Genomic DNA, 17,070 nt, shown 5'->3' with positions numbered 1-17,070 from the left:
TTACATGTTTTCCTCATTTGTTAGTGCTCCACCACTTGTTTCTTTGGAGTGCACAAGGAAATGCTCCGCTAACCATTCAGCATGTTCCTTGAAAAATCCACAACCTTTCACCAGTCATCTGACCGGGTCACGAATGGAGCTAATGAAGCCCCCATCTAGCGGCAAGGATAGTAATCGTACCGGCTGCCGAAGCCTGTCGAATTCCTTTGGGGTAATGATTAATGACTGGCAGATGAAATGAAATGATATTGGAGATTGTTGCTGGAATGAAAATGACAGCAAAAACCGGAATACCGGGAGAAAAACCTGTCCTGCCTCTGCTTTGTCCTGCACAAATTTCGCATGGGATGACCGAGATTTGAACCACAGAACCCAGAGATGAATGGCCGGCGCGCTGCTGCCTGAGCCATGGAGGCTCTTCAGCATGGTCCTTACTGGACCTATATAACTGTCTGTAATCAAGTTGAGATGATTCTCTTTGAACTTTGTAAAATTTTCTTTTACGATTAACCACCAGCATAACCTCTGCCATGCCACTGAACTTGACACTATCATTTGGAGTCACCTACTAAATTAGCTCAACGACTGTGATAAAATGGTTGCATTGTATCTGTCCCAGCTCTAGTTCAGTTGGCATTTCATGACCAACAGGTTGTGGTCAAGGTCAACATCTGCTCCTGGGAAAGTCTTGCAATCCAACACCTTATTTCTGAATCCCTGCCTAATCATAATGCAGTCTATTTGATACCTTCCTGTGTCTCCAGGTCTTGTCCATGTATGCTGCTGCCGTTTGTAGTGTTTGAAAGAAGTGTTAGCAAGGACTAAATTATGATCGGTGCACAATTTAACCAGCTGGTTTCCTCTTTCATTTCCTTGTCCCAATCGGAATTCTCCTACTGTATTACCTTCTCTTCCTCTGCCTACCACTGATTTCCAATCTCCCATCACAATTAGATTCTCATCTCCTTTTACATATCATATTGGCTTTGTGTTTATCTTGACCACAATAATCCTTTCACTATGCTGGTCGTAGTAGCTTACCCACTGCCCTATTTTCTTATTCGTTATTAAACCAACTCCTGCAATTCCCGTTTGATTTTGTGTTGATAATTCTGTAGTCACCTGACCAAAAATCCTGCTCTTCCTGCAAACATACCTCGCTTATACCAACTACATCTAACTTTAGTCTATCCACCTCCCTTTTCAGATTCTCTAACCTCCCATAGCAATTCAAACTTCTAGCGCTACACGCTCCAACTCGCAGAATGTCAGTATCCATCTTCCTGATAATTGCCCCCTCTCGTGTAGTCCCCACCCGGAAATCCGAATGGGGGACTGTTTTACCTCCGGAATATTTTACCTGGGAGGAAGCCATCACCAGTACATCACTCATACAGAGAGAGCTGCATGTCCTCGGGAGTTAGTTATGGCTGTAGTTTTCCGTTGCTTTCAGCCATGTAGCAGTATCAACACAGCTAAGCCATGTTGAATATTATTACAAGAGAATATCAGTCAGTCATCTAGACTGCCGCCCTTGTAACTTCTGAAAGTCTGTTACCCCCCCTTCGATGAACCATTCATTAGTTTTGTCTCTCGACAGATACCCATCCGGTATGGTTGCATCTTCAGCTCTTCTATCTGCTTCATTGGAGCACGCAAGCCTCCCTACCGCAACAAGGTGACATGGTTCACAGGGGAGGTATTTGCACACACACATATATATATGTGGTAAAATTTAATGTTATTTATATGAATGGTAAATTTTAATTTGTTTAAAAAGTGTATTTTGCACTTTTTTATATTTAATTTTAATGTGTGTTTTCACTAACTAAAGTCCTTCCTAGAGGAACTCTATTGGTGATTGATAACAAGTGTCGATTTCAATTGCATCTCTCGCATTCCCTTTGGTTAAAGAAAACCAATTTTATTTGGTGTGAACAAGTAAAGAACTATTCCTACCAAGTGGAATGGAATGGTATAGAATCAAACCGCTTTCTAGCTCAGTGGTTTTTACCCTGTTTTTAAATTTAAGACAGAAATGGCAATCACCACGAGTTGAATCAAATCAAACCAAATAGGATTGTCTGCCAAGTATATATTTTTTTTTACCAGCAGACTGGAATCAATAGAATTAGCAATGTTTTTGGAACTTAATTGTCAGTTAGGATCTTCTATACTGCTGCTTAGTGGTAATTGTGTATCAAACAGATTAGAATGCTTAATTTCATGGTAGATTATATTCATTAAAAAAAAAAATACCAGCTTGAAGGAGTCTGCAGAATCCTTCTCAATGAAACTGTCCACCGATCAAGTTGGCCTCTGGTTGGGGACGCACAGCTTTGAGCTTGCATCCAGGAGATAGTGGTTTCGAACCCCACTGTCGGCAGCCCTGAAGATGATTTTCCATAGTTTCCCATTTTCACATCAGGCAAATGCTGGGGCTGTATCTTATTTAAGGCCATGGCTGCTTTCTTCCCACTCTTAGGTCTTTCCTATCCCATAAGACCTATCGTTGTCAGTGCGATGTAAAGGAAAATAGTAAAAAGTAAAAAAATAAAAAAAATTATATAGAAAAATCGAACCTGTTTATCGAGAGATGGACCCAATTGTCAACAAAATGAAAAGGAAAAAATGTTGTAGTATATCTTTCACATCTTGCGACTGCCAGGAAATTGGATTTTATAGTGATTAGTGATGAGAAATCGTGGAAAGAAGACAGGAGGACAACAGATCAGATCCATGAAATTCAGCAAGATATCAATAAGGCTCTATATAAGATGGGTATGCTTAGCCGCCATTTTGGTTCATACATCCGCAGTGGGCCATGTGATCAAACTCTAGTTTCTCCTACGAGCGCTCGCTTCGTCACTGCTTTAATCACCGCATGCAGGAACAGAATAGTGCTATATTTGTGTGGATATTTATTACATAATCGTGGGTCGTTCTGCACCTAATTATAGTAATGTCTCTGCTGCGGGATACAGGTTGTTTAGATTTGCTTCTGATCTGCATTATGCCTCCACTGCCTCTGCTACACCTTCTACTTCAACTAGTGACTTAAACCTGCATCCAGCTCCCACTTACATTACTACACCCCTTAATTCAGTCACACTGATCATTCAATATTCGGTTCTGCCCCAAAGTCCGGCAACAGGAGTTCAACATCCAAACACCACAGTTACAATATTTGTCAAAACTAACTTCATATGACAGAAATAATTTGTTTAACATTGGTGGTAGTACAACAAATGCATTCTTGTAAACAAAGATCTGTGGTAGGCCTATATACAAACAGGTTTTAAACTATGAGCTTTCTGGCTCAAGCTCTGAAACATTCGTTTTTTTTTTAATTTGGGTGGTCTAAAGAAATCAAATTGTGAAGTTATGAAATTAATTTGTAACTGTGAGGTCTTCTATAGGGACTATAAGCATTATATAATGCAAAATGGTGCAAATCTTGTAATGGAGAAAATTTTGAATGATAAATGTACCAGTACATGTTCTCCAACGTGCTGTAATTTAAAAGAAAAAAATATTAGACACTTCTTCAAAATTCGATCCTATGCTGTTGTGGACTTTAACAAGAATGTACGGAAATGAGGTAAAATGTATGGGACTACTTCGGAAAACAAGAGAAAAATGTAAACAAGGAATGGAATGTTATTGTTTTGTAAATATTGTAATAAAAGAAGACAGTCAATTTGTAAAATATTACTTAATTTTTTTTTTTTTTTAATGTGCCGCCTGAGCAAGTTAACCAATGTTGCGACCCCTTCAAGTTTAATAAGGTGAAATCATGCTACTTCTTATCAAACCAGAGGAATCTCTGTTAAAAAAAAGTACTGTTAACTTTGCCAAAGTAAATTTTTTAAAAATATTTTCAACAGCTCGTGGGTCACTCTCCTTACAAGTCACTGGTAACTGATTATCAGTGCAATACTTCAGGTTGGGAGAGAAGATTCAGCTATAGAAGTAGTTACTCTATTTCTATTCTCTTCGTGAATGTAATTTATAATAATATTACATTTGTTTCATGAATATTCGGTTGAATAAACTAAAATCCTCGTTCATTACAACTGCATAAACTGATGAGATTCATAACACTCATCAAAAAGTTTATTTTGCACATAGAATGTCTCTTTTAAAATACTGGTAAATAAGAAGGTAAAGGTAAGGGTGTATTCTGCCCGCAGGCAGGTCCGAACCTCCGCAGAGGTGTGTCTGAGCCGGAGTTTACGTACGGTAGGGTGGCCAGTTCCTTTCCGCTCCTCCATTCCTTTACCCCCCACCAACAGCGCATGGCATCCCATCCAAATCTTGACCACGCCCAATGTTGCTTAACTTCGGAGATCTCACAGGATCCTGTGTTTCAACACGGCTATGGCAGTTGGCGGTAAATAAGAAAAGGGACTTGATTTTAGAAGAGAAATAAAGAATCCCAGTTACTTGGGTGTGTTCGTCTTCGTACATCACATTTCAGCGTTATTTTTAGTTCGAAGAATATTTTTCTTATTATTTCGACAACATTGAAAATTACATGTTACAAACTTCATATTTGGTCCGTATTGAAAATGTACATCAATTAAGATTATTAAAATTTTATTAGTCAACCTATTCAGTACAAATGATATTTGCAAAGTTAGGACTTACATCCTATTAAACTAAGGTCTAAAGGGACATGTTTCGCCCTTTAAAAGGGCATCATCAGCCTTTTTACACTCATGCTAAAGGTAAAAATCAGGATCTTGATTGTCGATATAAGGAAAAGTATATAAAATGAGAATAAAAATTAGAATGAATATTATACAATATGTGCAATCGTGAGTTCCCAAATGACAATTGACAATTAAAAATCCTTTAAAATGTTTGCGAAAAATTAAAAGGTGGTACGGTAATTACATCAGCAATCTTAAAATGATCTTACAAAACTGTACAAACTAGGCCTTGACCAAATAAATAATAAGAAAGTCTATAGCTAAAGTTGCCGTATCAAGGTTCGTGAAATTCGGCTGGAAGCAACCTGATTTTAAATAGAGAGCAAATTAGAATCCAATAGCCACTCAAGACAACAACCTCTCTCGTTGAAAAGTCGTGAACTTGTTGCTTGTAAGTTCATACCGCAAAAACCGAGAACATTCTGCACTATATTCTTCAATAGTCAATCCACATTCAAAACTACGGCCAACACATAAGAATGTTCCCATTTAACCATCGGTATACGAGTTGACAAAATTTGTACAGCGGCACTTATTAGTTAACTTCTCACAATTCCTTCAACAAAAATACTGAGATCGCGATCCCACTTCGTAAAATATGAGATAAATGGATTGATTGGACACAACTTTATAATCTACATGTGCCATACTACAGTTTCATTACGACTTTTCAACGAGAGAGGTTCTATGTTGTCTTGAGTGGCTATTGGATTCTAATTTGCTCTCTATTTAAAATCAGGTTGTTTCCAGCCGAATTTCATGAACCTTGATACGGCAACTTTAGCCATAGACTTTATTATTTATTTGGTCAAGGCCTAGTTTGTACAGTTTTGTAAGATCATTTTAAGATTGCTGATGTAATTACCGTACCACCTTTTAATTTTTCGCAAACATTTTAAATGATTTTTAATTGTCAATTGTCATTTGGGAACTCACAATTGCACATATTGTATAATATTCATTCTAATTTTTATTCTCATTTTATATACTTTTCCTTATATCGACAATCAGGATCCTGATTTTTACCTTTAGCATGAGTGTAAAAAGGCTGATGATGCCCTTTTAAAGGGCGAAACATGTCCCTTTAGACCTTAGTTTAGGATGTAAGTCCTAATTTTGCAAATATCATTTGTATTGAATAGGTTGACTAATAAAATTTTAATAATCTTAATTGATAAACATTGAAAATAGCGCTGAATCAAGTTCGTGCAAGTATGGTATCAAAATCTTCGATCACAATTTATGTATCTTCGACACTGACCGAGTACCACGTCAGATTCCATGATTTAAGAATGACAGCAGCCTATATCAATACCACGGTGTCCCTCATTTCATTTGAAGATACCGTGGCGCATAGCTTATGAACAACCCATTCTACTTATCAGTAATAATAATAATAATAATAATGTGGCAGACCTCAGGAATAGGAGGCAAAAATTTTATGGACATGTTAAGAGGCTTCCAGAAAACAGACTAACCCACCAAGTTCTTGAAAGAGTTGATAAACTGAAGAATTTCCCTTGAATACGACAAACAAAAGTGGACATGAAGAACGCATAAATTCAACCTGAAGAAATTTTGAATCTAAATATATACAGAAAGGAAATTGACAAGTGGGAAGTTACTCCGAAGAACGAAGTGCCAAAAAGAGCAGTTACCAAGTGGGCGTAAGAAAGGAAGAGGATCTTTAGTCAACAGATAAAAGCATCCTGGATCCTCTGCAAACGAAATCATAAATAAAGTTTCGTGTGTTCCGAAAGGGACCATTCACGCATAATAATAATAAACCGCTTTATTAGTAAGCTATTTTTTCTAATATTGCTCCAGTGAGAGTACATGTCTAGTTTGATTGTTAAAAGGTAATTTATCAACGACCTTGCTTTTACAGTCACCGTCTCGAGTAAAAATTACACAGTAATGTACAAAATATACTAATATTCATGTTAAGTAACCGTTTGAGTAATACTGAGAATGAGTATTTTTACAGAATGTTAGTTTAGCATTGTTTTCTAGCACGGAGAACAGTAATAAAGAGGGATATACAAGGCTGAGGCGGTCAACTGCCTTACCAACGTAGTGCAGAAATGAACCATAATGGCGGGCGAGCATACCTAGTCTTTAGAGAGCCCTAGATATCAAAGCAGTTGGACTCGAGGTAGCAGATGCAGAGGACAAAAATAAAATTAACACTCTTCTTATGACTCACAGATTTTCAGCAGAAATGACTGCGGTGGTGGTGATTATTGTTTTAAGAGGAAGTACATCTAGGCAGCCATCCTCTAGCAGAAATTCCACATAGAGGGGTTATGGAGATTACAAATGAAATGAGAAAATTACAATCTAAAAAATAAAAAAGTACTGGGCATATTGTAAGAACCAAACAGTATAACCTTCAAAGAGAAAATGAGCATGTAATGACACAAGTGGTCCAATGTGGTCAATATAGTGAATAATAATAATAATTGGTTCCTTTAAAAAAAAAAATGTTATTCTGAAGTCCATGTATGGTATGGTAATTTACATGACTTGGAATGTATTACTAAGCAAAAAGTTGGTGTAATCATGCAATAAATATTCAAATAAATTTATGTTTTGAAGTTTACCTTATGATAACAATGAAGTCCTACACTTGGCAGTGAAAAAATTTCAACACATTATAAATTGGCAATTAATGTGAAGATGCTGGGGTATAACTAGGAAGAAAACCAGAAAAACCATTACATATTGGAATACAGACATACATACATACATACATACATACATACATACATACATACATACATACATACTGTAATGATTATAGCGTCTGCCATGCCAACTCGCTACGCGCCGGGGGCGTCACCCATTGCCCCACCCCCCTTACGCGCTCGACCGCACCAATCGCGGGCATCACTTAAGCGCTGGGCCGGCCCTTCTCTCTTCTATCTGTGGTCGCGCCGCATGGGACGACGGAAATTACTAGACTGTTAATCTGGAGTCTTCTATCTCACGAGGTTCCTGGATCCATCGAACATCCAGACGATTCTAGTAGGGCCAGTGCAGGTATATAAGAGAGGAACGATCTGCCTGCAGTTAGTGAGAGCTAGACGGAGTGAGTGTGTGAGAGCGAGATTGAATTCGCTGGTGTGAGTTAGCAAAGAGCACAGTCAATGGTAGCTTGGGTTGAGGTGTCGGCCTGATGGAGTATCTGCCTGTTGGAGCCAAGGACTCGTTCCTCTTTCGTTGACGTCGTGTGTGTATGTATCTCTTGGGGCCGGCTGCTGGAGAAGAACCTTGGGTGTTCTGGAGTAGCGCGAAGGGAACACTGGGTACCGACGTGTGAAGACTGCGGAGTTTGACTGATTGAGTGAACAGCGGATACTATCCCAACCTGCGAGACTGACATGTAGGCTATGGACCGTGGCGGCGCTAACGAATGTGTCTGAGTGATTGTAGTGTAAATAATCGATGACTCTCTCTCTCTGTGTTTTTTTTTTGCTACCAGGTTCTGTGCGCATTTATTTACTTATTTACCCCGCCAACACGTTACAATACATACATGCATACCCCACATCGTTCCATCTTAAGCGATTGGTTGGCGAATGAGGCTTCTCTGCCAGTTCCAGTCTTTAAACTTCTCTCCTTCTTCGATGCTTTCCAAAGTTCTCATAAAGTTTACCAACTTGAGATGTTAAAAATGATGCCTCTATAGTTGAAATATTTCTTATTTCTTTAAAATTGAAGCCTGTTTTCGAATCAGCTGGTATGTCCCCTTTTTTCCATATCTTACGAAAGGGTCTGTAGATCCAATGTTTTCCAGAAAGGCCGTAGCCATCATCATAATAATAATTGGTTACCTTTTCATCTTGGAATACTGGGGGGAAAACCTTGAATTTGAAAAGATAAGATTGTTGGCTACCCTGTATAATGGAACACAATAACAGTTAGTTTGATGAGTATGCAGCCCCAAAATATGGTTAAATCATCAGTCCAGAGGCTGGTTGGATTCCCAGATAACATCACGTAAGGTTATGTGGTTATAGGGAAACCACGGAAACCAATGTTGGCACTAAAATGAGGCGTGCCTAGGCAAGATGACTAGTGAGGTAGTTTGTCGTTGCCTTTCTCATTGAGCCAGAAAGTTCTGTTGCAGCATGACCCACCTTGTGAGTAGCGCCCTTCATAACATCATTACTGAGCAGCTTCCATCTTGTCATGGCTAAAAATGGGACTGATACAAACAACCAGCTGTTTAGACAATGTCTACGTATGGCTGCCGCATTGCAAAGATGTTAATTATGACTTAGACAATGTCTAAAACCAATGTTCAACCGGCCATGTTTAAACACTTCCGAGAACACTGTTTAACCTCACATGTGAGGAGTGAATCACAATCAGAGGTTATGTACCATGAGACATATCATTTGTATTATCATGTTGAGACAATTCTGGGAAGAAAGTTTAGTCCGACGGCCTCTCTGCGGGTTGTCTGCTGTGAGATCGCAGTAATTCATTTGAAATGTATGGTGAGGTACAGTTTAAAATACATCCTTGCTTTTCATGAGACTTGTTTCTTGAGACTGACGTAAGCGACAGCTTGGTAACTGACAACTTGACTGCAATTCTTGGCAACCAATATATTTTATTTACGTGGAACAATTTCCATGGAATTATAGGTTACTTTGACTACATCCATATCAGAATTACTTGTCTTGATCATCAGAGGGCTGTCACATACATTAACCAGTGGCGATTCACTTATATTTGCTTAAGTAGGTTGTGAAAGTATTTTTATTTTATTTTTATAATCGTTGTGCTTATTCAGATACGTTTTTCGGCAACTATGAGATAGCAAAATGTAAGGACTGGGAAAGAAGAGCCGTGGCCATAATAACAGCCCTAGTATTTGCCTGGTGTAGCACGTTGCAGCACGAGGCGTTTCCCCTACGACATACATCATTTAATTATAGTCTTCCCCCTAATGTAACTCTTTCTATCTTAGTTGTCATTTATCCAGGTCAACTGTACGGTCTGCATTGAACTGCAAAATCCAACCACCTTTAGTTACTGCTATATATTTAGACCTCCATGCACAACAATCAACATGCATCGCATTCTTGTATACTGAATATATGAATATCTTAAGAGGGCAGCTTGACTTTGGCTCAGTTGAACTTTGAATAGAAGGCAGCATATTTAAGGAGCCAGCCTTAATTGAACTTGGATGCATCATCCTTGACCAGCATTTTAAGGATCTCTATCAGAAGCAACTTTTTAATGTAATGCAGCGCACCGGCTTTTTATGAATCTCTTTCAAGTAGCAACTTTTTAACGTTGTGCAGCGCGCATCTCTTGAACATTACCGTAATTAATACATGGTATGTATATATCACTTTTATCTCATTGACACTGCACTGTCTTAAAATGCTTGAACTTTCAACAGAATTTTATTTTATGTAACCAGTCTTAACTTCAATTCTATGAGTTGTGCATACAGTTTTTTAAGACCCTTATGTCTATACATTGTTTATTTTCTTCGATATATTTGTGTGATTTGCTATAAGGCTGATGATGACTTACAGTTAGGTCGAAACTAGTCCCTGAATGTAAATGTAATGTGAAACATTGAACAGTTTGTATTGAAAAGGTGGACCTTAATAAGAAAATATTTAAATACTATTGGTGTAAAAATGGGGAAACTACAGAAAACAATCTTCAGGGCTGCCAGTGGTGCATTTCGAATCTGTAATCTCCAGAATGCAAGCTACATCTATATAGCCCATACAACTCATTCACTTACACAGTACTATTGTTTCACCTTCCCTTCGCTGAAGCTATTTAGATAACACTCACTGTAACAACACAATAATCCAAGCTACACTTCATCGTATGGTGGCGTGCCGATAATATTTTGAGATTTAATTTTCACTGAAAACGATATTCTTAACTGTGGCCAAGTCATGTTCATACTTAGCCATATTTCAGTAATGTGTAGGAAGATAATAGCTGACTAACGTTTGGCGTGCGCACTGACGAATTTCATTGGTTGCGACAAGTGAAGAATTCCATGAAAGAAACTTTTATTTCCATTTTCGAACCAATATTGAAACTTTAAACGTTTAGCTAAACACTGGCTGAACATTGTTTATGCAATGGAATGTCGTCCACAACTTAGATGTTGTTTAGGTAGACGTTGTCTGAGGCTTAAAACTAGTCATCGTTTCTGCAATTGGCCACTGTGTTCATCAAGAAATGCCAGTAGGTGATTTTGTGGATTGAGTTCATAAAAAAGAAATCTATAGGTTTTTTCTTCATTAGGGTCTACAGTGGACCATGTTAAGCATAATTCATTTCTCATTCTTCTTTTCATCAGCCCAGTATTTCTTCAACCTTTTGGAATGAGCTTGTTTACATTCTTGTGACCAGGTGTTGCCGAGCCGTTTCCTACTTGTGTGAACTTCGTTGATCATTTGATCTCAGAATATCATAACTTTGCTGATGATCTTCCTTTAATAAAATACTATGTACAACATCCTGTACTATGTTATTTTCCTCCATGTCCTCCTTGACTCCTTTTTTTTTTCGCTGTTTTTTTTTATGTCGCACCGACACAGATGGGTCTTATGGCGACGCTGGGTCAGGAAAGGCCTAGGAATGGGAAGGAAGCGGCCATGGCCTTGATTAAGGTACAGCCCCAGCATTTGCCTGGTGTGAAAATGGGAAACCACGGGAAACCATCTTCAGGGCTGCCAACAGTGGGGTTCAAACCCACTATCTCCCGGATGCGAGCTCACAGCTGCACGCTCCTAACCGCACAGTCAACTCGCCCAGTCCTTGACTCCTTTAAGCCAGTTAATTTGGGTCTTCCTGCTCTCCATATATTCTAGAATTGTCCTAACTGTTCTCTCTTGTGGCATTCTGTTGATGTGTCTGTAGAAACAAAGTCTGCCGGGCTGAGTGGCTCAGACGGTTGAGGCACTGGCCTTCTGACCCCAACGTGGCAGGTTCAAACCTGGCTCAGTCTGGTGGTATTTGAAGATGCTCAAATATGTCAGCCTTGTCCGGTAGATTTACTGGCACAAAAGAACTCCTATGAGACTAAATTCCGGCACCTTGGCGTTTCCGAAAACCGCAAAAGTAGTTAATGGAACGTAAAGCAAATAACTTCATTATCACGAAACAAAGTCTTCTCTTTTTAAACGATTATGTGATTTTCTGTTGGGTTTTTTTTTTTTTTTTCCTTCACATTTAGTCGCCATCAAAGTTCTTGCCCCACTTTCCTAGGCCCTAGGGTTTTCCTCAGGATTTTTCTTAGTATTTTTTAGTAATATAATAATTACTTTTAATAAAATAATTTAATGCTCTTCTATGGTATATGAACTTTTTTTTGGGTATTATTGTAACTTCATACCCTAGAAATATCAGTACTCTTGATTGGTATAATATACGTTTAATTTTCATACTCACATATAATGAATATGCATACAAATCAAAATTGTCAGTTCATTGAAATACACGTTAAAAAAAACTCAAGTGTGTAGAACCTAGTGCACAGGTTGAATTGAAATTAATGATTAAAATCTCTAATATCTGATTTTTTAAAGAAGTCTGATTTTTAAAAAATCATTTCACTTAACCAGCCCTAATGAGAAGATTGAAACTTTTTTTTCACCATTAAAGTTGGTTTTAGGATGTAGTAATAAATATCTAAGTTCTGGTCTGTATATACCATATAACACCCCCTTTTTCTGTCATTTTCAACTTCAAATGTTGGGGAGGATATAATAGGTGAAAATTTTGCATAATATTAGTTAGTTCGACATGGTTTAAAAGTAGGAAAAGGCATGTAGCTCCTTTACATCAACATACAAAATTATTTATTTACAAAAATGTGATATTAGCACATTGTGAACAATTTTGTTTTAGCCCCTCCTGTATTACCACAGCTGACTGGTCACAACTAAATGCTGCGCTTGCACCACAGCTGCCCTGTGCTGAATGGAGTTCAGTGCTATGGAATGTCCGAAGTCGTATGACTAAGCCATAAAATTCTGTCACTGTGTTGTTATAATCTGATTGCAGCCATTGACACAGTGATGTCCTCATCAAACTTAGTCCATTTTGGCGCATAAAGTGTTCTGACTAACCTCTACTTGCTTTAAAATCCTTCCCCACAATTCCAAGACTTTGTGCAGTTTCACGCACTTGAAACTGCATCATTTCATGATTTACAGCATTTCCATTGTATCTTGGTTCTCTAACCCACTCCAGAACTTTTATATTTATTTTTTCTTATTTTCCTTTCTTTGCACCACAGAAGGAATTAGATTTTTTTTGCTCCCAGTAATTTGTCTCTCTGGTTATATGCCTTTATTCATATTTATGACTCCCGCTCTTATAACTTTAAATTTGTTCTCTAGCTCATTTCTACTCCTGTTTGTGTATCAAATCCTTCTAATTGCACACTACATGCAGCCATGTGACACGGAGCTCGGAGCTGGAAGGTAATTGAGAAATCTTTGGTAGTGGAAAAGAGTGGGTGGCCAAGGCCAGTACACAGGTGGTGCAGAAGCATGGGTTTTACCGTTGACTGAAAAGTTGTAATTACTGCCTGGTCACTTGAAAGATTTTTTGTGTTTTTTAAATACCTTTTTTTCTTGATAATAGTTGAAAAACAAGGGGGTTATATAAATAGGCGAGGGAGGTGTTATAGGCAAGTAAATGCAGAATCTTTTGTGATAAGCGAGTGATTAAGGAAATGGCAACTAGAAACAGTAAGGGGTGTCTAATCCAATTGACCAGTCATTGGGAGAGAACTTTTCATGTTCTTCAATTGACATAACTCTTACATTGTTTGAAATTATACCTTAATTATTTGACAAGCAGTGATTTATGTTATATGTAGGTGAGGAGCTGTCCAGGTTACTCTGTGAAGTGTCTGATTTGGTGAAAGCTTCCATCAGTTGTGACACATCAAGGCAGCAGAAGCTGAACGCAACTCATTTGTGTGTGTGGGTTACCAAAGCTCTTGTGATGCGTGGCTACGAGCAGATGGACTTGTGGGTGGACTACCTGCTTGAGCTTCTTGCCCACGAGGTGGTGGGGATGGAAGCAGCGGCAGGCTTCAAATTGATCATGGAACAGAATGAGGAATACCTAAACCCCTCCAGCTATTGCATTATAAGGTTAGAAACAGAAATCTGTTCTTTAAACTAATTCTCACTGTAACCTTTATACTTACTCCATCCAAGCAACAAAGACAGATCCTTTTGTTCCACACTAAAAACAAGTCCAACCTCACTGCTTATTATAAACAGGAGCTCCTTGCAAGAAGGAATTCTCCCTATACAGTGGAACCTTGATTCTCCGTTTTTGGAGGGACCACGGAAAAAAAAAAACCGTACAACATGGGAAAGTGGAAAATCTGGGAAAGACTCAACCATCAACAATTTGGCTAAACATCACAATAATTAAATATGTATAATCTTACAGACACACCTAAACCAAACCAAACTACAGCCCCAATGGGCCTTCCGCTTACCAAGCGACCACTGCTCGGTCTGAAGGCCTGCAGATTACGACGTAACGTATGGTCAGTTTGACGAATCTTCTCGACTGTTATTCCTGGCTCTCTAAACTGGTGTCGCCATCTCACCATTCGATAGCTCCTCAATTAAAGGTAATCGTAGAATGAGTGAACCTGGAACCAGCCCTCATATTCAGGTAAAAATGCCTGACCTGGCCGGGAATCGAACCCGGGCCCTCCGGATGAGAGGCAGGCAATTTAGACCGCGGGGCCGGCTTCAGACATTAATTACCGCTACACGACTTAAAAATCTCAAAACTTTACATTCAGTTTCACCAGGGAAACTTCATCAGTTTCCTTTGTAACCTTCTTTCAATTCAGCAACTTTCATCAAACTCTTCTAAAAATCTAATACAGGTAATGCCAAGCCAAACAACAATCGACTACAAGTAGTTTTTTATAATTCTCCAATCTAGTAAAATAAAACACACTAGATACAAAAGCGCCCTACATGAAGGCAAAATTCCTTATTTTAATCTTCCATTGGAATTTGGTCACCGGTGTACTGTTTGTGGTCAGTTTATGGAAATCTTGTACTGCGTAAATTAGGCCTACATCTACTTTTAAAGGTTATGCTGAACTTGAGAGTATGGTTTTGAATGCAAGTATTGATTCTCAAAAGTTCTTGAATGCATTATATTCAATTCTGCCCGTCACTAATTACAATCAAATTGGGAATAGAAAAAAAATCATCAAAACTTCAGAAATTACGGTTATTCGTGACATTGAGCTCAGCTGGAAAGCGCACTCACTGTACAAGTCGGTATGAGTGCGAAATGATGCAAACTTTTTAAATGTAACGTGCGCAAATAAAACTACTGCGGTTTTTATAACATTTTAACACAAAAAACATGAAATTCCCAGTCTTATATTAGGACCAAAACAGTGATAGGCAATCCTAAAACCTCCCATGGCTTTAGGTATGTAAGGTGCAACATCTGTTCTGGTCTCGATAACATAATCGTATACGATAATATTAAAATACTATATTTGTGTTACTTAAAGAGCAGTTTAGATTCCTGCTGGAAAGCCCAGTGACTATACAGTGCACCAAGGGATTGGCGATACAATCGAAAAAAGTAAAAAATAAAAATAAAAATGTAGACATTTTGCAAGTACGAACATTTGACGAAACTGGTTCAGTCTTCAAGGAGAGCTGTCGAAATGTGCTCTGTCTCCTTCCAATTGTTGTGGCCACTCTCTGCTTTATGATTTCCGAGGATTCTCTAACCAATACCACCCGAATGCAATGCTAAGATGATCCCTTATGCAAGTTCACCGCTGATCGCTTTTCCAGTACAATACTTCCTCTATTTATCGCAATGACGGGACATTAACACCAAGATCCTTGAGTATGCCGTAGCCGTCCTTTTGTGAGATACAGTTTCTTGAAAAATGTATGATCGAGGATTTAGCGTTGATGGGACTGAAATTTCTGGATATTTGATCCAGGAAATAGTTTCTTCAAGGGATGCATGATGCAGGATTTTTACGTGATTTAATTAGGATGCTCGCGGGACCACGTAATTTGAACAAATAGTAGGGGAAAGCGTAGTTTCCGGGAACGTATAATCGAGGTTCTACTGTATTCATCTCATAACTTTTATCTGATATTCTCCCATGCTTTTTTCTGGCTGAGTTAGTCCTATAGTATCATACTTTTTCATGTGTAGGCCTTATGTGGCTATAAGTTTCATGGGTGGAAGTGAATACTTTTCTTGAAATTGCACTCAAGCATGAATGTAGATACAGAAGTATTGATCAATATGGCATCAATCCTTTGGTTACACTGCCCAAGATAAATTCAGGTCATTGGTCAGTGAATCATGTATCAGATAAGTGTTACATCTCAAAGTTTAAATTAATGAGTTGAATGGAATTTGCAAGAAATCCAACTGTAGGAAAGAATTTTATAAGAGAAAACTGTACAAATGACTCTTTTCAAATATGTGCTTCATGTATAACAGTATTCTCATTGGAAGTAATTGAAATATTCAATATCGAAAAGCTCACATTCTCGAGTGTACCTAAAATGTGGACTGGTAGATTTGTACAACACAGAGCTGGCAGTGTAATAATCAAACTCATAGCTGCCAGTCAGTTAATAAGAATGTTCATCATGACAAAAAATCATGATTATATTCTTTTGAATGAAGAAATAATTAAATCACACTCTTGTATAGATACGTGAGACGGGCAAGAGAAATCACATATTGTAGCAGACATGGAGTAGAAACACTTCAATCACGCCTGAAGCTGCTTCATTTTTACAGGGAGTTCAAGATCGAAACGGAAAAAATAAGATGCCAAGTGCGTGAACTGAGATCTATTATGTTGGATGAGCGTTGACCGGAGACATTAGCCGTTCGAGGGGGTCTGTTAAACGTATGCCCGTTGCTGCGTGATACACCCCCTCGAACGGCTAATGTCTCCAGTCAACGCTCATCCAACATAATAGATCTCAGTTCACACACTTGGCATCTTACTTTATCCGTTACCGGGCGAGTTGGCCGTGCGCGGCTGTGAGCTTGCATCCGGGAGATAGTAGGTTCGAATCCCACTATCGGCAGCCCTGAAGATGGTTTTCCGTGATTTCCCATTTTCACGCCAGGCAAATGCTGGGGCTGTACCTTAATTAAGGCCACGGCCGCTTCCTTCCAACTCCTAGGCCTTGCCTATCCCATCGTCGCCATAAGACCTATCTGTGTCGGTGCAACGTAAAGCCCCTAGAAAAAAAAAACTTTATCCGTTTCGATCTTGAACTCCCAGTAAAAATGAAGCGGCTTCAGG

General features: G+C 38.6%; 1 protein-coding gene across 1 annotated transcript in view; it reads left to right on the top strand.

The window, feature by feature from the left end:
* The window catches only part of Mms19 (MMS19 nucleotide excision repair protein), a 187,216-nt gene that overhangs the window by 142,610 nt on the left and 27,536 nt on the right, over positions 1-17,070 (top strand). Inside the window, exon 15 of the mRNA XM_067135913.2 lies at positions 13,600-13,879. Coding sequence (XP_066992014.2) covers positions 13,600-13,879 — 280 coding nt within the window. The remainder of the gene's footprint in view (positions 1-13,599; positions 13,880-17,070) is intronic.

This window comes from Anabrus simplex, chromosome 1 (assembly GCF_040414725.1).
Source record: "Anabrus simplex isolate iqAnaSimp1 chromosome 1, ASM4041472v1, whole genome shotgun sequence".
NCBI lineage: Eukaryota > Metazoa > Arthropoda > Insecta > Orthoptera > Tettigoniidae > Anabrus > Anabrus simplex.
Note: the sequence above shows the minus strand (reverse complement) of the source record. Positions and strands in the feature narration are given on the sequence as shown.